Consider the following 21,062-nt stretch of genomic DNA (forward strand, 5'->3'; position numbering starts at 1 on the left):
ACTCTGAGCTTCAGTTTCCTCATCTATTATATAGGAATAATATCTGTCCAATCTTTTTTCAAAGGTTATTTGTAGGATCAAATGGAATGAGACATGTGGATGCATTTTTAATGTATGGGACACTACACCTTTGGACAAGATTATTATTAAAATGTACAATCTTGTCTAGATATGACTTTAGCCAATAAAATCATGCAGGAATGTTAGTGATGACCAACCAGCTGAATTTTAGTTTCAGTACCAATGCTATTGAGGTGCTTCACCAGAGCAAGACTTCAGAACCTCTGATACTGCATGGAACAGAAATGGTGAGGGTTCCCTAAGTTTTTACAGCAGACTGACTCTGAAGAATAAGCATGGGCCTGACCGCGGTGGCTCAGTGGTTAAGCTCCAGCCTCTGAAGCAGGAGGTCACAGTTTGATTCCTGTTCAGGGCACATGCTTAGGTTTGGGCTCAATCCCCAGTAGGAGGCATGCAGGAAGCAGTTAATCAATGATTCTCTCTCATCATTGATGTTTCTCTCTCTCTCTCTCTCTCTCTCTCTCTCTCTCTCCCTTCCTCTCTGAAATCAATAAAAATATATATTTTTAATAAGAATAAGCACAGGCTCTGGAATAATAGATACTTCCAAGTTTTAAGAAAGTCATTGTCAGAGATGTGAAAAACAAAAATATACATACTGGTATTTTAGAAAAAGCATTTTAAAATAAATTCTACTAATGATGATAAATTTCAATGATTAATAAAATCTTTAAGATAAGGTCCTACTGCATTACTTCTCAAGCATTACACATCTATAATTATTTCTAAAAATGATGCAATGAGAAGCATTGCACATAGAAGCATCTACTTTATCAGGTTATCACTGTGAACACTCTTGACCAAGCAGATGAACACAGCTTTCAATGCCAAAAAATGATGACAGGAATGGGCAGGAAGATTGTCATTTTCATGGGAAAGGAAGGAAGATTTAGGACTTTGGGATTTCTACTTGTTGACTTTTGATCTAAAACAACAGTTTCCCAACTGGGTTTTAAAGAATGTCAAGAGGCCCCTTGCAAGGGTCATAATTGGGTCAAGGGGGGCAGGATGCTCCCACCTGTAGCTCAATTAGAACAGACCTGCTTATTTTTATTTTAACTATTGCAGTTCCATATAAGATTTTGTTAGGGAGGAAAACAGTGTCACAATTTACTAATTTATATTTATACTACTAATCTGAAGGTTGTGTCTATCCCTACGATTTTGTCTGGAACGAAGAATAGCATAGTCTCTGGCACTATTTATTTACCACTTATTCTAACTGCCCTCCTCAGGAGTGACAGAGAAGGCTAAGTACATGGCTATAGGTTTGGTATTTGAAGGAAAATGGGACCTCTTATAACTTCCTGTGTCCTGTGATTTTTTTATTTTAGATTCACAAAGAACTACGTGCAAATTTGCTTCCTTGTTGTATATCAAGAGGTTAAACCTTTCTGAGTGGATGACTGTGCTCTAGTTATATTGACATATTTACATGATCCATGAAGACCACATACGGATTCTTACTTCCACCACACATTTGAGCACAAGCACCTCCTGAGTTTCCAGCGAAAGGAGACCCAATGGATTGAAAAGTAGTTTTTAGTAAGCTCTAAATAAATACCATTACAAAATTTAAACATGTTTTGACTAATTTTTAAAGGCAAGCTAGTAGTCACTGAACGGATTTTTGTCTTCTTTTCCTTAGCATAATCATGAAACCAGCTTCTAGTAAAGTAAATGAAAGCAGTCTCACAATTTAAGTTTCTTAAGGGGGAAAACACACAGGATTTATAAACACTGTCAAATGAAAGACAGATTCCTGAATACTAAGAGGCCCAAACACGTCCTTGTATTTAAGAAAAAAAAAAATCCATCATAAAATCAGTGGTCCAGAGGTTTCCTTCTATTGTGGCTTCTATCGGCATTATTACAAGAGTTCCTCATGAAATATCCTCAAAAACAAGATGTTGAAGACAATGTCTAACAAGCATGTTCATTGTCTTAATTGAACGCAAAATGACATCTGAAAATTGGGGTACGAAAAAAGGGCAATGAGTTTTTCCAAAATGTTCCAGTCCATAGTATGAGCTGGAAGTTCAGAAATAACTCAGAGAATTTGTTCAAAAGACTTTTTTTCTAGTCTTTTGATGCGAGTCTATAAAGAGGTCATGGGAGGTTTATGTGGGAGAATCAATGGAATTCCTTATCAAGTAGCTGCTGAAGACAGTTGGCTTTATATAGTGGGGGGAAACCAGCTAGCCCAGTGCTTGGTACCCAGTGGGTGCTCAATTCACGCTTGGTGAATTAATGAATAAAATAATCATTTCAGTGTATAACATCTTTACTTCTTTTAAAGAAAAGCTTTGAAACAGGGGAAACATACATGCAGGCTATAAACTATAAGATATATCAAAAATGGGATTAAATACTAAATTGCTTTGCTGATAATATGAATACTTGAAAGCTGTATGAGGGATCATAAAGAATAAATATTCGTGAGTACTTGGAGTGTGCTATGCATCTGATGGTCTAAACTTGCACTTTAATGGCATCTCCATGTTGGTTAATCTCCACCTTATCTCACATATGAGTAAAGTTAAGTTATAGTAAGTTATGAAAAAGTAGCTCTCTCCATGGTGAAGCCTGATGGGATTGGGGGAGGGGTCAACCTCTTTGACAGTTTACATTGAAAAAGAATAACTCTTTGGAAAACTAATCATCTGAAGATTTTTATGGTTCCCAGAGAGAAAGGTGAATTTTTATTTTTTTAGTTCAGCTGTTGAACTCTTTTAAAAAATCTAATGTCAAAAGTTAATCTCTTGAGCAATTCAGTCGTCTAAATCTGATCAGGACTATTTTTTTAAACATTCCCTTCTGTCTGATCCAAAATAAAAATAACTACCTTTGAGAATCCATAGGTAAGTACAGAAAGTAGTAAAAGTTCTGGACTTTGCAAGGACATGGGAAGGATTTCTGAGACTTAATTCATGAAGCTGCACATATTTCAGGTAGAGGATTCAAAGACAGAATATATTATTGTCACCATTAGGATTATATGGGAATTAAAAATAAAGAGCATACTTATGATATCAATATATTTGAAAAGCTTAGGAGAACAAAAGTACTGCAGAGTATACGTATACCTTGTTCCAACCTCCTATGTTAGTATATAACACTTCCTAAAAGGATTTCAGTCTGTTTAAACATCTGTAAGAGGAAACTGACCATATGCCAAAGAAGCCTCTTTTTTTTTCCATTGTTAGATTATAAATCCCCTTAATAAAATGCTTTGCATGCAGTAAGCATTAAATAATTGCTTAATTAAATGGAACTACAAGTTCTAGATACTACGCACAGTACCTAAGTTGATATCACTGGTCCTAGGTCTGCTCTCAGGGGCAATATAAAACAAACCTCCTCCCCCAGCCAGATCTTCACATTTGTGAAGGCTGTCCTCGAACATATCACACATGCCGCCCCTCCAACCTCCCCAGCCATGGCAGGCATTAACAATCAGTTAGAACATTATTTTATTTAAAAAAACGTTCTTACTGATTTTACAGAGAGAGAGAGGAAGGGAGAGGGTTCGAGAGATAAAAACATCTATGAGAGAGAAACATTGTTCGGCTGCCTCCTACACACCCCCTATTGGGGATCGAGACCACAACCTGGGCATGTGCCCTGACCAGGAATCGAACCGGAGACCTCTTGGTTCATGGGTTGACGCTCAACCACTGAGCAACACTGGCCAGGCTAGAATGTTCTTTTTCATTGAGCCTGGAGAGCTCCAGAATTCTTAACCCAGCATTCCAGCTAGCTACCATCATGTGATTAGTTTTTTAAGAGAGATAAAACCATTTGCCACTCCAGCCTAGTCTTCTTGTCCCAAGCCACCCATTGCATGTTCTCTGTTCCCTCAACCATTCCCCCAAATCCCCTATGCATCCTGGTCACAATGATCTCAATATGGACCAATTTGTCAATGATAAACCTAAAGGAACCTATTTCAGACCCTTGAACTGAAGATAACACTCGTTTAATAGTCTACTTAATAAGTGGAGGAGAGGGGGGAAGAGGAAAATGGCGACGGAATAGAGTCGGGTTTGGAGTCTGTTCCTGGGGCGGAGAGTCGGAGCAGCAGAGGCTCGCAGAGGGAGTGTATGTGGGCAAGCCAAGGGACAGCTAAACTCCAGGAGAAGGCGGGGGAGTGCTGGGCAGTGTTCCTCTGACCGCGCAGCACCCACAGGGGCTGGGTCCCCTCCTGGAGCTGCGGGCTCGCCGGGCGCCTCGCCATCTTGCAAGGAAAGGAGGATTTTAGGGGAAACCTGACTTTCCGCGACAACTGCAAACACTGAACTGCTGGGAGCACCAGACCACCGGTCCCCTATCAGCGCAAACATTTGGATTCAAAGAAACTCTTCACTGCACCACGGAAAGGTCAGATTTTGTCTGAAATAAGCTGCGGTTTCTAATCCCCGCGGTGGGTGAGGGAGGCGCTGGGTGAGGGAAGCGCGGCAGCCGCAGGACCGGCAGGAGCCGGGAGGTCTGTGCCTAGAAAAATCAGCGGCAGTTGGAACTGCCGTGATCCGTGAATGAGGAGGGGGGTCTTCTGAGCTGCTAACAGAAGTGACCTCTTGAAAGCAACTCATTTTAATCTGACGAGGAGGGTCAGACTAAGAATTTTCAAAGGAGTGCAGGCTCCTTAGTCTGGGGCACAGACCCACGGTCCGCACACCTGGGCTCTTTCCGACTCTGATTGCTAAGCCCAATACAGAGGTAAACCCAGGTGGAAACCCTGAAAGACTGCAGGGGGAAGGTGTTTTTTCGGAACCTGGGGCCAGAGCTGCGTGTGACCATCAGAGAGGCAGCTCTGAGGCGCACATCTCCACAAACCGGTAGTGAGTGCCATAGAAGGGGGAAAAAAAAAAAGAAAAAAGAGCTAGAGAGGCCCGGAAGTCAATTCAGAAACACTGCCACCCAGGGGCTGAAACGCTAATTGTCTCTGGTGTAATCAAAAATAAATACGAGAAATTAAGATAGGGCTGGCTTAAAAAGCAGGACTGGCTTCCAACACTGAGGAGCCCTGGAATGAAGCTGAACTGAAATACCGCCCAGACTGGGAAAAAGGCGTACCAAACAGAATAATAGAGGAAGTGAATGACAGCCGCTACTGCACATTTTAGTCTTCCTATTTTTTAATTTTCAATTCTTTTTTCAATTTTTTAAATTTTTTATTCTCATATTTTTTTATTTTCATTTTTTGCATCTTTTACTTAAGAAACTAATATTTTTTTCTTTTTCCTCACTTGATTTTCACCTTTTTAATTATTACATTTTTATTTTCAATCAGCACTATTATTACTATTATTTTACTTTTTTTTTTTTTTTTTAATGTCATTTGATTTTCTCTTTCTTTTATTTTTGGATTAGTGTCCTACATTCGATTTGCATCTTTCCCTTACAATCGCTTTACCCTATCTCAAAGCTAACATTATGCCATCACTCTCCTAACCTTTCCCCTTTTGCTCCCAGTTTATCTTAACCCTTTCTGGCTTTAGATTTTCCCTACTTTTTCAGTTTACTCCCTGCTAAAACTTCACCCTACTTATATATCTAATTCCCAACCCCCTGCTACAAATCCATACAAACCTCTCTCTACGCTACCTTTAAAAAATTATTTTTCTCTCGGGCCTTTTGTTGTTGTTTGCTTGAATGTTGATTAGATTGAATTTTTATGCTTTTTTATGAGATTGTTTAGATTATTCTTTTTGTTGGTTTGGTTGGTTCTTTTGTTTGCTTTGTTTTTGTTTGTTTTTTACTTTTGTTTTCCCTTGCCTCACTTGATATTAGCTGCTGTTGCAGTTTGTATTAATCTCCAGGCTCGTGTTGCTGGAATTTGCTGGGAATAGTGGTTGTTCTAGTGGAGTTTACTCCCCATATATATAGTTTGTTCCCCTTTTCTCTCTTAGTATCATTCTTGTCTCTCTTACTTTTTTTTTCTTTTCTTTTTCTTTTCTGTTATTTCTTTTCTTTCTTTCTGCTCTTTTCCCAAGTTCAGATTCACACTCTTTGTTGTTGTTTTTTTCTTCGTTGTTGTTCTTTCTTTTTACTCTCCCTCTTCCACTCCTATTCCCTAATTTGTCTTTCTCTGGTGGTTACCTCTATTGGAGGTTATTAATATCGTGAATACAATTCTGTTCAGTGCCTTGTCTGTTGTGCCTGGTTGTGTTGTATTTTATACCTTTAAATCAACGCCAGAGAGAGAAATCTATATAACCAGACATCCGGAGAAGAGAGACCATGGGGAGACAAAGAAACAGCCCCCACAGGAAAGAGAAGCAGGCATCACCAGAAAAGGAAGTAAACGATTTAGAGGCAAACAACCTATCAGAGAAAGAATTCAGAGAAATGGTCATAAAGTGGCTGAAAAGGATGGAAGACAAATTTGACAATATGAGTAAGAACCAAGAAGAAATGAAGAAGAACCAAGAAGAAATGAAAAGTGACATCGCTGCTGTAAAGAACTCAATAGAAAGCATCAAGAGTAGACTAGATGAAGCAGAGGACCGCATAAGTGAGCTAGAAGACAAGATGGAAAAAAATACCCAATTACAACAGCTTCTAGAAACAAAAATTAGAAAGATTGAGGAGAGCGTAAGGGAACTTCAGGACAATACAAAACAAAACAACATCAGGATAATAGGGGTGCCAGAAGGAAAGGAAACTGAGCAAGGAATAGAAAACCTGTTTGAAGAAATAATAACAGAAAACTTCCCTGATATAGGGAAGAAAAAACCCACACAAATCCAAGAAGCTCACAGAGTTCCAAGCAAAATGAACCCCAAAAGACCGACGCCAAGGCACATTATAGTTAAGTTGGCAAACACCAACGACAAAGTAAGAATCTTACAAGCGGCCAGAGAGAGACAGACAGTTACATACAAAGGAACCCCCATCAGACTAGCAACTGATTTCTCAACAGAAACTCATCAGGCCAGAAGGGAATGGAATGAAATATACCAAGTCATGCAAAGGAAGGGTCTAAATCCAAGAATACTGTACCCAGCAAGGCTATCAATCAAAATTGAAGGTGAAATCAGGAGCTTCAGAGACAAAAAAGGACTAAGGGAGTTTATCACCACCAAACCAGCAATGAAAGAAATGCTAAAGGGTCTGCTGTAAAAAAAAGAAAGAAATAGGAAGCAAAGAAGGTACACAGGGGTATAGAATAAAAATGGCGTCAAATAAGTACCTATCAATAATAACTTTAAATGTAAATGGATTGGATGCCCCAATCAAAAGACACAGGGTAACAGACTGGATAAGAAAACAAAACCCAGATATCTGCTGTCTACAGGAAACCCACCTCAAAAAAAAGGATGCATACAGACTGAGAGTAAAGGGATGGAAAAAGGTTTTCCAGGCAAATGGAAATGAAAAAAAAGCTGGGGTTGCAATACTTATATCTGACAAATTAGATCTCAAAGTGAAGGACATAACAAGAGATAATGAAGGCCACTTCATAATACTAAAGGGAGAAATCCAACAAGAAGAAATAACTCTGGTAAACATATATGCACCCAATACAGGAGCACCAAGATACATTAAAAAAATCCTGGAAGATATCAAAGGAGAGATGGACAGTAATACAATCATAGTAGGAGACTTCAATACCCCACTATCACCATTGGACAAATCCTCTAAACAAAAAATCAGCAAAGAAACATCAATCCTAAATGACTCACTAGAACAGATGGAATTAATCGACATCTTCAGAACATTTCACCCCAAAGCCACAGAATATACATTCTTCTCAAGTGCACATGGGTCATTTTCAAAGATAGACGATATGTTAGGACATAGGCAAAGTCTCTCCAAATTCAAGAAGATAGAAATCATATCAAGTATCTTCTCAGATCACAGGGGCATAAAACTGGAAATCAACTACAATAAAAACAACCCAAAGAAATCAAACACTTGGAGACTAAACAGCATGTTATTAAACCATGACTGGGTTACCAAAGACATCAAGGAAGAAATAAAAAACATCATGGCAACAAACGACAATGAAAACACAACAATCCAAAATCTATGGGACACAATGAAAGCAGTCCTGAGAGGGAAGTTCATAGCTCTACAAGCCTACTTCAAAAAACAAGAAACAATGGTAATAAATTACCTAACCCAACAACTCAAAGAGTTAGAGAGAGAGCAACAAGATAAGCCCAGTGTAAGCAGAAGGAAAGAAATAATAAAGATCAGAGCGGAGATAAACGACATAGAGACCAAAGAAACAATACAAAAGATCAACAAAACCAAGAGCTGGTTCTTTGAAAGGATAAACAAGATTGATGGACCTCTAGCCAGGCTCACCAAGAAGCAAAGAGAGAGGACCCAAATAAACAAAATCAGAAATGAAAGAGGTGAAATAACAACAGACCCCGACGAAATACAAAGGATTGTTACAAAATACTACGAACAACTCTATTCCAACAAACTGGACAACCTAGAGGAAATCGACATATTCCTAGAAAAATACAACCTTCCAAAACTCAATCAGGAAGATTCTAAACAGCTCAACATGCCAGTAACTATGGAAGAAATTGAAGCAGTCATCAAAAAGCTTCCGGCAAACAAAAGCCCGGGGCCAGATGGCTTCACAGGAGAGTTTTATCAAACTTTCAAGGAAGAACTAAAACCTATCCTCCTCAGACTATTCCAAAAAATTCAAGAGGAAGGAACACTTCCAGGCTCCTTCTATGAAGCCAGCATCACCCTAATACCAAAACCAGATAAAGACAACTCAATGAAAGAGAATTACAGGCCAATATCCCTCATGAACATTGATGCCAAAATCCTCAACAAAATTCTAGCAAATCGGCTCCAGCAGTACATCAGAAAGATCATACACCATGACCAAGTAGGATTTATTCCAGGAATGCAAGGATGGTACAATATCCGCAAATCAATAAACGTGATACATCACATAAACAAATTGAGAGATAAAAATCACATAGTCATATCAATAGATGCAGAAAAAGCATTTGACAAAATCCAACACCCTTTCTTGATAAAAACTCTCAACAAGGTGGGAATAGAAGGCTCATACCTCAACATAATAAAAGCTATTTATGATAAACCCACAGCAAACATCATACTCAATGGGCAAAAACTAAAACCATTTCCCCTAAGAACAGGAACAAGACAGGGATGCCCACTCTCACCACTTCTATTTGACATAGTACTGGAAGTATTAGCTATCGCAATTAGGCAAGAAGAAGAAATAAGAGGCATCCAAATTGGAAAAGAAGAAGTGAAGCTGTCCTTAGTTGCAGATGACATGATATTGTACATAAAAAACCCAAAAGATTCCATCAAAAAACTAATAGACTTAATAAATGAATTCGGCAATGTAGCGGGATACAAAATTAACGCCAAGAAATCTATGGCTTTTCTATACACCAATAATGAACTTACAGAAAGAGAGACTAAAAAAGCAATCCCATTTACCATCGCACCAAAAAAATTAAGATACCTAGGAATAAACTTAACTAAGGAGGTAAAAGACCTATACGCAGAAAACTACAGGACACTGAAAAAAGAGATAGAGGAAGACGTAAACAGATGGAAGAACATACCATGTTCCTGGATTGGTAGAATCAACATCATTAAAATGTCCATACTACCCAAAGCAATCTACAGATTCAATGCACTCCCCATCAAAATACCAACAGCATATTTCACAGACCTAGAAAGAACTCTCCAAAAATTCATCTGGAATAAAAAAAGACCCCGACTAGCCTCAGCAATCCTCAGAAAGAAGAATAAAGTAGGTGGGATCTCAATACCAGATTTCAAGCTGTATTACAAAGCCACTGTTCTCAAAACAGCCTGGTACTGGCACAAGAACAGACATATTGATCAATGGAACAGAATAGAGAACCCAGATATCGACCCAAACCACTATGCTCAATTAATATTTGACAAAGGAGGCATGAACATACAATGGAGTCAAGACAGTCTCTTCAATAAATGGTGTTGGGAAAACTGTACAGATACATGCAAAAAAATGAAACTAGATCACCAACTTACACCATACACAAAAATAAACTCAAAATGGATACAGGACTTAAACATAAGACGGGAAACCATAAAAATACTAGAGGAATCCACAGGCAACAAAATCTCAGACATATGCCACAAGAACTTCTTCACTGACACTGCCCCTAGGGCAATGGAAGCTAAAGAGAAAATTAACAAATGGGACTACATCAAAATAAAAAGCTTTTTTACATCAAAAGAAACCATCAACAAAACAACAAGAAAGCCCACTGCATGGGAAAACATATTTGCAAATGCTATCACTGATAAAGGTTTAATCTCCAACATCTACAGGCAGCTTATGCAACTCAATAAGAGGAAGATAAATGATCCAATAAAAAAATGGGCAACAGACCTAAACAGAATATTTTCAAAAGAAGACAGAAGGAAGGCCAAGAGACACATGAAAACATGTTCAAAGTCACTTATTATCCGAGAGATGCAAATCAAAACAACAATGAGGTACCATCTCACACCTGTCAGAATGGCTATCATCAACAAATCAACAAACGACAAGTGTTGGCGAGGATGCGGAGAAAAAGGAACCCTCGTGCACTGCTGGTGGGAATGCAGACTGGTGCAGCCACTGTGGAGAACAGTATGGAGTTTCCTCAAAAAACTGAAAATGGAACTCCCATTTGACCCAGTAATCCCACTCCTGGGAATATATCCGAAGAAACTAGAAACACCAATCAGAAAGGATATATGCACCACTATGTTCATAGCAGCACAATTTACAATAGCTAAGATTTGGAAACAGCCTAGGTGCCCATCAGCGGATGACTGGATCGGAAAACTGTGGTACATCTACACAATGGAATACTATGCTGCCATAAAAAAGAAGGAACTCTCATCATTTGCAGCAACCTGGATGGAATTGGAGAACATTATGCTAAGTGAAATAAGCCAGTCAATGAAAGAAAAATACCACATGATCTCACTCATTTAGGGATAGTAAAGAACATTATAAAGTGGTGAACAAAAAGATAGATACAGAGACAGTAAAGCATCAAACAGACTTTCAAAGTACAGGGGGAAAGTTTGGGAAAGGTGGGGGAGTTATGAAATCAAACGAAGGACTTGTATGCATGCATATAAGCATAAACAATGGACGCAAAACTCTGGGGGGGGGAGGGCATGTGTGGGTGTGGGGTGGGGGGGGGTAATAGTAAGATATGTACACATATAATACCTCAATAAAAATATTTAAAAAAAAAATAAGTGGAGGAGAATTATTAACTTCTCCATTTCAGCATTATGCTTCTACCAGTACAGACCAGTAGCTATGTTGAATGGCCCTAGTCATACCACTGGTTCACATGGAACCTGCAGCTATTAAAGACACTTAGGTTTCCTTTCTACAGTCCATTAAGTGATCCCCAAAAACCTTGTCTCGATTCCCTATTCCATCCTACTTATATAATTGATTTTAACCTAATCATAGTATTTTCATTGAAGTGAATGTAAATGATCCAGACTCTATCATTCAACAGAAGGTCTGCTGGCTTTATGTTTCCATATGATAAGCACATCGTCTGTGCCTTCAGATACATCATCAGCCAACATGTTAATGCTGGATGTCCTTGCCCAAATGTTGCATAAGAGAGAACACCTTCGACAGTTTGGTCTAGGAATGTGGCCTGGGACTCCGCCAAGCATCTCTTCCAGCAGCATGGAGCAAATTTCTCAACCTTCAGTTTCCCCATGATGTAAAAGAAAGTTATCTGTGTTTAAAAACACTTCCCGTAATTCAAGAAATAAATGAGCATGTGAAAAGAGAGAAACTTGTTTTAGTTTGGGCACAGTTTCAGTTTTCAAAAGCACATAGAGGCAGAAAGAAAGCATCATGAAATGCAGCAAATGCTGATGGTAGCAGCTCCAAAACCAAGACTGATTTAGACTAAATCCCATGTGGCAAAAATTTTATTCAATGAGTTTCCTTCTTTATCTCTCTCTCTCTCTCTCTCTCTCTCCCCTCCAACCACTTCTTCCCTCTCTTGCTTTCATTTTTAGAATTTTTTTCCTGAACAATAAAGTTTTCTGCAACTGATTGCTTCTATGATGATACAAAGTGCAGACAATATGATGACTTTCTTTGATTCTGTGCTTATCAGAAATTGGCACAAACTTAATGTATACTGTTTTCCATTTCCTGAGGTATAATAATTGGCATCACCACTGGCATCCAAATATTTGAAACCATTTAAATGAAAATCCACCAGTAAGTTTATTTTTGCTACTGTCTAAATCAACTTTAACATTCCATATGTTCCAAATAATTTTATGAATGAACCAAATTGTGCATAAGAAATTTTAGAACTAAGCCAACTAAGGGACATTTATCATAGGTACTAGGAAGAAGCAAGTATTATCACATACATTTTCTCCAATTTTGGCCTTGGCACCAGCAAAACAAATATTTCTCATAACTATGAAGTTTCGTTATCTACTTTGCTAGCCTGGATCTGAAGCAACTATTAACAATCTACTTGTTCATTCAACAATATTTGTCTAAGTGCCTCCTCTGCTACCAGTGCTGTTTTAGATGCTAGTCTGGGAACATACAGAAGTGAACATATTAAATACAGATTTTGTCATGAAAGCATTTTAAGCTAATTTGTAACGACTGGTCCCTGGTTGCATCACTATGTTTTGGTTCTGGCCCAGATGTATATCTTCAGCTATTCTAAGGTTAAGGTAATTCTTATAATTTCCTTCTCCTTGTGCTCTCCTCCCCACTTACTTTCTTTGGTGTTTAAAGTCTTTATATATATCTTTATTTTATTCTTAAATCTTCCCAAATCATTAAAGTTAGAATAAGATCATAGATTTAAAAAAAATTCTTAAGGCCTCTCTACTCAATTTATCTAGTGTTATTGCATCTTGGAACGTGCAATGAATTGCCTGTAGTAAGTGAATAAAATCAGAGCCTTTGCATTCAATGCTGCAGTGCATATCCTTGAAAATAATATGTATTAAAGAGGAAACCAGCCCTTATTCCTGGCAGGCTAGTCTACATTTGGCTACTAAATTAAAATGCTAAAAGTGTTACATACTGACTTGTGGATCTGCCTATTTTAAAATCTCATCTCCAATCCCAAATGTGTATTAACCCCCCCAATACACTCACCCCACAAATCTGAATAGGACATAGTAACTGTGGCCTTGGGAAATGGCTCACATGGCAAACAAGCCATTTGGCTGGTAAAGCTGGTGATTTTGTTCTCTAGGTGGCACTATTACTTCAACTTTTGATGAGCTGCTTAAATTCCTTAAAAATGCCTGTTTATTTTCTTCATATTTCCATTATAAATATCTTAATTTTATACATAGTAGTTGTAATTTAATGACAGGTTGCCTTCTAGTTTTCTTTTAATAAGCCAATTTGAAGTTAAGTGATTTTTTAAAATATCATTTTGCATCTCCTAGTTATATTGTCTCCGAATTAAGGAATCTTCCTTTGTCTGCCCTCCTCCCTCCAAAAATGAAGAGGCATGTCAAAAACACAGAAGGTCGTCATAAAGCTTCAGTCAGACCAAAGGGAACAAGATGAAAGCACATTTAAGAGCTACTAGGTTCTGCGAGCTTTCAAAATCAGGACATTACTACCATGACAACCAATGAAAGTTCTTTCAAGTGAACCTTTGGGGAAAACTGTATAATGTTCATTACTCTGGCCTCTTTAAAGATAAACTTTTACTTTATTATAGCTGTCACTGGAGCTTAAAATGTACTTTGCTTCCCCCGCCCCGCCCCCCTCCCCCCCCCCCCTCGCCCAGTCCTCTCCTGTCCCACACCCAGGCCCCCGATTCCTCTAATGGAACCCATCCTCAGTTTTTAGGCAACGTGTAAATGAGACATTAGGGCAATGAGCCATTTTGTAGCATCCAGGATATCTGTCAGATTTGTTTCACCAAGAGCATAAGTGCCCCAGAGTCTGTACTTGAACGTGAGTAGTTGCATTTATTTTTAGTTTTTTTTTTCAATTACAGTTGACATTCAGTATATTTTGTATTAGTTTCAGGTGTGCAGCATAATGTTTAGACAATCATATACTTTACAAAGTGTTCCCCCCTCATATTTCAAGTACCCTCCTGGCACCACACAGAGTTATGACATTATGGACTGTATTTCCTATGCTGTACTTTACATCCCTATGACTGTCACCGTACTCATTCCCTTCAACTTTGTCACCCATTTGCATTTATTTTTTAAATACATTTTTATTGCCGAAACCGGTTTGGCTCAGTGGATAGAGCGTCGGTCTGCGGACTGAAGGGTCCCAGGTTCGATTCCGGTCAAGGGCATGTACATTGGTTGCGGGCACATCCCCGGTGGGGGGTGTGCAGGACGCAGCTGGTCGATGTTTCTCTCTCATCGATGTTTCTAGCTCTCTATCCCTTCTCCCTTCCTCTCTGTTAAAAATCATTAAAATATATTAAAAAAATACATTTTTATTGATTTCAGAGAGGAAGAGAGAGATAGAAACATCAATGATTAGACTCATTGGTGGGCTGCCTCCTGCACACCCCCCACTGGGGATGGAGCCCACAACTGGGGATGTGGCCCTTGACCCGGAATTGAACCCGGAATTGAACCCAGGACCCTTCAGTCCACAGGCCGATGCTCTATCCACCGAACCAAACCTGCTAGGGCTCAACTTGCATTTAAATGAAAGCTTCCATACTTCTCTGACCACTCATGCTTTTCTACAGAAATGAGAACACCTTCCTGATGCACTTAGAGAACACACCCATTGAAGGAGTTTATCAAAGTCAGTATATTAGTGAGCAACACTGTTTCACGTCGGTCACCAGGGATGGTTCCATATACTTAATAATGGGCCCACGACTCTCTGAAGGCTTGACTGTCAGCATTCTGGAAAGCCAGAGATGCATTTAAGTACAAAATTATTTAGGATTAAACAATGCTATGCCTTCAGTGGAATTTTAAGGGAAGTTTGAGGACACATATGCCCGAGTTTAAAAATACTAAAGCCTTCCTCTGTTTCCAGGGTTCAACCCCACATGCAAATGGCATATGGATTTCATTTGCCAACATCATTTATTGCTTAACATTACTCCATACCAAACAGAGTAAATGGATGCAGAGCGTAACTGGTAAGTTTGCTCATTCACTTCTGAAGCCCATCTGGGCATGTTTTTCATCCTAATAAAGAGAATATATCACAACGAAACTTAATGTAACTCTTGTTAAAATGTTTTCTTCCTCCACTGAACAACAGCCAGCAGTGAAACCTAGAATTCCCTGGAATTCTCTCCTCTCTTCCTATTTAAAATGCATTCACAGTGTGAGATCACAGAGCCTGCCAGTGGGTGAATGACTGCACTAGATGGCTGAGAGTCCTTCAATTAAGCAGCAATTTTGCAATTAGTGGAAACTGAGTGCTCGGTAACAATCGTTTGAAAACAAGCGGAGAGGAGTCAGCAATTATTCTAGTAGAGGGATACATTCACTGCATTGGGTAGCCCCCTCTCACAAACTGAAATCTTCCACGCGGGGAGAGGCAAACTGAAATGATGTTTTAACCATCACAATAAATTCAGTATTATGAACATCTGAAATGAGAGTGCCTTTCCTTTTAAAAAATATCCAGAGTTTAACTGCATGCTGTTTTCATTCAGGAAGTCTAAAATTGTTCTTTTCTCTACTCTAGGACAAACTTCCTAAATCTTAAAATGGTAATGAACTACTTTGTATAAGGCCTTTGCATTATGTATATCTTAAATATTTTTGAAGCTTTTAGTAGATTGAGTCTATGATTGAGACCCAAAGCTGCTGGCTGTTACATTCCACAAGTTTACCACCTGGAAATAGGTGAGTGTGTGGTGTGTGCGCTATTTACAGAAGGTTGTAAAGACAAATGTGAACAAGCTGTTTGCTATACTATCAGGTGGGCGTGCTCAGCTTGCTGTGTGAGCTGAGCTACAAACCAGTGCTATTTATGTTTGAAAGAAATGAGATTATCAATCATCTGCATTTTCACTATTGAAAAGCTGGGACTCAAAGCTCCCAGGAAGGAAGGGATAACTTACATTCGAATGGTGCCCTATTAAGCAGAACACCCAGGGACTTGGAGCCAGGATTTTAGAAAATTGCATCATTTACAGATGCCCCCCCCTTCCCCCCACCACACACCAGTAAATGAAAATGAACCAGTAATAGTCTAGCACCTCCCCACCCGCTTTGGCCATTATGAGACTTAGGCAATTAACTCACGTGGTATAAATGTATCATTTGAAGTGATCATTGCATTTTAGGCAAAATAATCACTTTCTTGGTTCCTTTTGTTTGCAAGTAAAAGTTACACTTATTGAAAGGACATCCTAAAACCGATTTCCTAAATGCTTTATTTTCTCCATACTTGAAGGTTGACCTACATCTTAAATGACCTTAAATATCACTTTTTAATAAATAAGAATTCCAGGCACTAATTCAGCTCTGAATGGGTTGTGAGAAGCTCCAAAGGTATGTGAAAAATTACTGTTATTTTGCTTTTAAAAAATGTGATGTCTAAGTGTGTCTGCAATGTTCTAATGTTTCAAAATACGTACGCAAGTCTTGTTTATCTGGAAACCATTTCTTTCTGCTTATATCATTTATAAATAGGAAACATTTTGTAACAACTTAAAATAGCTCTACATACATAACACTTTTCCTGTCATAATACTTATTATCGGTCTATATTTACCACCATTTATCACATTTTGCAAAATAAAGTAGAAGAAAAAAACACAACGACTTTATGGCTCTGGAATTCCAGTAATGGTGACCAACATGTTTTAAATTCCAGTAAAGGTTATGGTTACATTTCAACAAGTGTCTCTTTCCTTTCTCTTACCTCTACTGCTAGTCCAGAGGTTAACTCACAAAAGAAAAATCTTAAGCAAGGTATTTGCAAAAATCAGGGAACAGTAATTATTTTAAAGGGATGCTGTTCGTTCCCAAGGCCAAAACTTTGTAGTATAACTTTTACGTGCAATGCGATCTATGATGTTTAATAATTTGAAACACTATATGCCATAATCTCAGATACCTCCAACCTAAAAATAATAACGTTGCATGAGGTAAACATTGAGGATTGCCATGTTTAGACAAATTAAATCTGGGATTATACCTCAATAAATAAAAATGTAAAAAATATATGTATATATAAATATAATTTTATAAACAAAATTACTTTTGAGCTTACCGCAAATTCATATAAAAATAGATTTTTGGATAAAAATAGGAGTTATTTTTCAATAAGTTGGGCCAGTTTGAAGGTTTCATAATAGCGTAACACGTTTTATATGCAGTTAAAAACCAACGTTCCCTATTATATATTGCTTTGCTTTAAAAGATAACTGTGCTAGGAGGATTAATGAACACTCAGAAATATGCTTTTCTTTGCTTCTGGCCAAGAACATTCCTGCACTCTTGTCAGAAAATGTTCACTGGGCACTGCTGACATTGAGGACTAAGTGTAAGCCACCTGGAGAACCCTAAAATAAGATCCAGAAAGCCCTAGTACGCCAACAACCTTAGTCTGTCAAAGCTCCACCAGCGAGGAAAACTTATTGCATTGGAGCCAAAGACGCGCGAGGAGTCAAAATTCATGGGGAGTCAGAAAGCATCATTCAACAAGTCCCTCCTACCAGCTCCCAAAGGGATCCCGCACAGCCTTCCCTTCCCACTTCCCCACCCCCAGGCTCCCGCCCCCAGCCACTGCTCAGGGCAGCTCGGCCGGCAGAGGGCACCCTCTACCTTCCCTAGCACCGCTCTCCCTGCCCCCTCTTCCTCCTCGCCCCTCCACCCGCGTCCCTCCACCCCGCTCCACCCCAACACACAAACACAGCATCCTCCGACTGGTTCTCGGGTTTATCCCAGCTGCCGTTAGGCCCTCCTCTCCCCGTCCCGTCCCCCCCCCACCACCCCCCACCCCCCAGTCTGCAATTCTCCTGCTCTGCCCCGTCGGGCATAAAGCCCCCGACCCTCGGCTATTTCTTTCCAGGCACAGCTCACTCACCCGTTCCTTCTTCCCTGCTCTGCATCCCCAGAGACACACCCGAGTCAGGGCATCCCCCCAAAGACAAAACTTTTACTTCCCGGGAAGGTGAGCTAAAGGAGGGGCGCGGGATGGGGAGAGGTGTGGGCACCGCCAGCCCCGGAGTTCCGCAGCCTCTTGAGCTCCGAGCTGCGGGGGTGTCTCAAGTTTTCCCACAAACGTCGGCTTAGGACCTGTATCCGTCCCTCTTTGGTCTCAACTTCTGGGGAGCAGGTGGCACCGTGCCGCCGGGATGGAGCCCTGGGGTCAGGATGTGGGCCCAGGGAGCAAGACCCCCCCCCCCCCCGCCCCAAATCTTCGCGGGGACCGCCCAGCCCAAGGGAAAGATTTATATGCCAGTCTCCACCCCGTCACCTCAGTTAGAGCCCCCGACAGCTGGAGCCCTAAATCTCTCTCGGGACCCGTCCTCTGCTGGGAGAGGGTTTCGGGGGATCCCCGGGGCGCCGTCTTCGCTCCCTTTGGGCAGTTCCGCGTCTCCCCTAGGCTTTCTCTCCCCCACCCCAGGGGCTTCCTGGGGTCCCTCTCCTTGGGGGTCCCCGGCTGCGCCTCTGGATCCTGCGATAGGAGAAAGCTGCGCAGGAACAACTCCACACCACCCTTCTCTCCTGGAGGGGATGAAAGTTCTGGTCTCTTCCCACAACTTCGGGGCCCCGAGGCAACTTCCCCCGCCCGCGAACCGGCGGCTGCCGCGCCGAGCCCCATGCCCTGCGCTCGCCTACCTCGGGGTCCATACAAAGCTCACGGGTCCCCGGCGGCGGAGTCACATCGTTGTCCCGTTCCTGGCCCCTGCGCCCCGACCCGGTCCCCGTCGCGGAGCCGCTGGCCGCCCGCCCCAAAGCAGGGGTGGCAGCTGCAGTTCAAGTGTCTCATCAAAGCTTCGCGTGGAGGATGTGGGGGGCGCGCCGAGCTGGCTACTCGGCTCCGCCCGGGAGCCCGCGGCGCGACGGGGTGCGCGGGACAGCGAGCCGGAGGGTGCGCCCGGGGGCGGCGGCGGCGGCGGCGGCGACCGGGAGCTCCTGCCTGCGCCCGGAGCTCGGGTCAGACATCCTTTAGCCCTTCGGTTGCGCTAGGATTGGTCCAACGGCGCCGCCCCCCCCCCGCCCCCTCCCCCGACTATCCCTCCCCCCGCCTCCCGTCCGGCTCCCCCGCGCCGCCGATACCAGTGCGGGGCGGCCGCTTACAGGGAACGGCGGCCGCTTAAAGGGAACGCCGCGCCTTTTCCCCGCCCCGGCTCAACCCCCGGGACTCCCGAGGCGCCCCCGGCCCGCGCGCCCCGCGCGCCCCGCGCCGCCTGCCCCGGGCCCTGAGACGGGAGCCCCACGAGTCCCGCGCCCGCCTGGGGCACCTCGGCAGGACGCACGCGCCGTGCCCGTCACTCCTAAGGGAGCCCTAACGCCCGCCCGGGGGAACCCCAAGTCCCGCGCCCTAGGCGGAAACCCCAGCAGTACGCGCGCGGGGGCGGGAGGGAGCGGGTGCAAATTCGGCGCCCTGGGGTCTTGCTCTCCCCGCTGGAAACTCCCGCCGCCCCATCCCAGCACCCAAGTTCTGTGGGAGAGGGCGTGCGCTTCCCCGGCCACAGACACACCTTCCCGCACCGCGGAGCTGGCCAAGGCGAGCACACAATGAAAGTGCCCAGAGCAGGGGGACTATTGGTTTACTCCTCCGCCTTAAACACGCCGGCTTAACAGGAGTTCGCGCACTGACCTCTCTGGAGTTTGCCTAATAGGGATTCAATCAAGATAATAACGGTATTCCTTATTAATGAACGCCCCCAGATAACGTTACACCAAGTTACTTGCTCCAGCCAGGAAGCCAAGGCAATGACAGAGCTCACTAAAGCCACATGCTTTCTAGCCGACCAAACAGAAAAAAAAAAAGAAAGAAAGAAAAGAAAAGAAAGAAAGAAAACAGAAAGAGAAAGATAGAAGAAACCCACCTTTTCAGTCACTACTTGTCAAAGTAAACATCAAGGCAGCTGCTCTGGGGAAGACTTCCGTCCCAAAACTCCAAGACTATTTTTTTTTTCCACGTTCCCTTTCGTTAAAGAGAAGGGGGGTGGGGGGCGCAAGTCGTTGATGCCCGGTCTGTACTCCTGTTCTGCAGCAAAGTTAAATTATTGATAGTGGAAATTGCATGGCGGAGGTAATACTCGCACCCCCTGAGCGAGGAGCTCCATTTGATCTCGGCAGAGGCAGGGAGATTTCATGCTAGCTCGCCGGGGGGAGCGGCAGCGCCAGCAGCCCTCGCGGCGGTGAATGGGAAAGTGGGTGGGAGTCCACGAGAGGGCTCCACGGTGCCTTGACGTGCGCTGTCATATGATACCTCCGCTGCCTCGAAATAGACACTCTAGTGCACGAATTACCAGAATCAAAATTCAGCGCATTTAAAATGATACATCTTTTATTAGAAGAGTTCCGTTCCAGGCATTGCATGGTTTTGCAGATGTTTTCACTTCCCTCCATAGCAAACTTACACACATAAACCAACCCTTTTAATGATGAACCTGGGCAGCAAAGATAAAAAGCCTTCTGTTTTAAGGGGGGGGGGGGGGGGAGGAGCAATTGGCTCAGTTGATCCTCCTCTCGCCCGTCCCCTCCCCCCTAGCTTTTCTGCTAGCAAACAGTCTTTCCCGTTCATATTTGCCAGTGGCCCAGACCCTTGGAGAGAATGAAAGTGGCTAGGGTCCAAGGACCATTTTTCAATTTGCCATTGGAAGAACGCTGTCAAGCGTCTATACAGGTTCCTGCATTAAAGCTGAATTTTCTTCCCATTAGTTCGACCGTATGCACGAGGACAGACCTTAAATTTCAGAACAAGGAACAAGACGGCAGTACTTAACTTGGAGTCATTGGACCTGCTCCCAGCAGAA

The 21,062-nt window shown here is 42.1% G+C and overlaps 1 protein-coding gene across 2 annotated transcripts in view; it reads right to left on the reverse strand.

The window, feature by feature from the left end:
- The window catches only part of BDNF (brain derived neurotrophic factor), a 42,654-nt gene extending 22,444 nt beyond the window's left edge, over positions 1-20,210 (reverse strand). Inside the window, exon 1 of one of the 2 annotated variants that reach the window (XM_008148951.3) lies at positions 20,130-20,210. Coding sequence is in view for 1 of the 2 variants with exons in the window: in XM_008148947.3 (XP_008147169.1) it covers positions 18,913-18,924 (12 nt within the window). In the remaining variant the exon portion in view is untranslated. Of the gene's footprint in view, positions 1-18,912; positions 19,198-20,129 lie in introns of those variants that run through there. The other variant, XM_008148947.3, reaches the window with a different exon arrangement.
- Between the last annotated feature and the right edge of the window lie 852 nt (positions 20,211-21,062).

Source organism: Eptesicus fuscus, chromosome 13, assembly GCF_027574615.1.
Source record: "Eptesicus fuscus isolate TK198812 chromosome 13, DD_ASM_mEF_20220401, whole genome shotgun sequence".
In the NCBI taxonomy this organism is placed as follows: domain Eukaryota; kingdom Metazoa; phylum Chordata; class Mammalia; order Chiroptera; family Vespertilionidae; genus Eptesicus; species Eptesicus fuscus.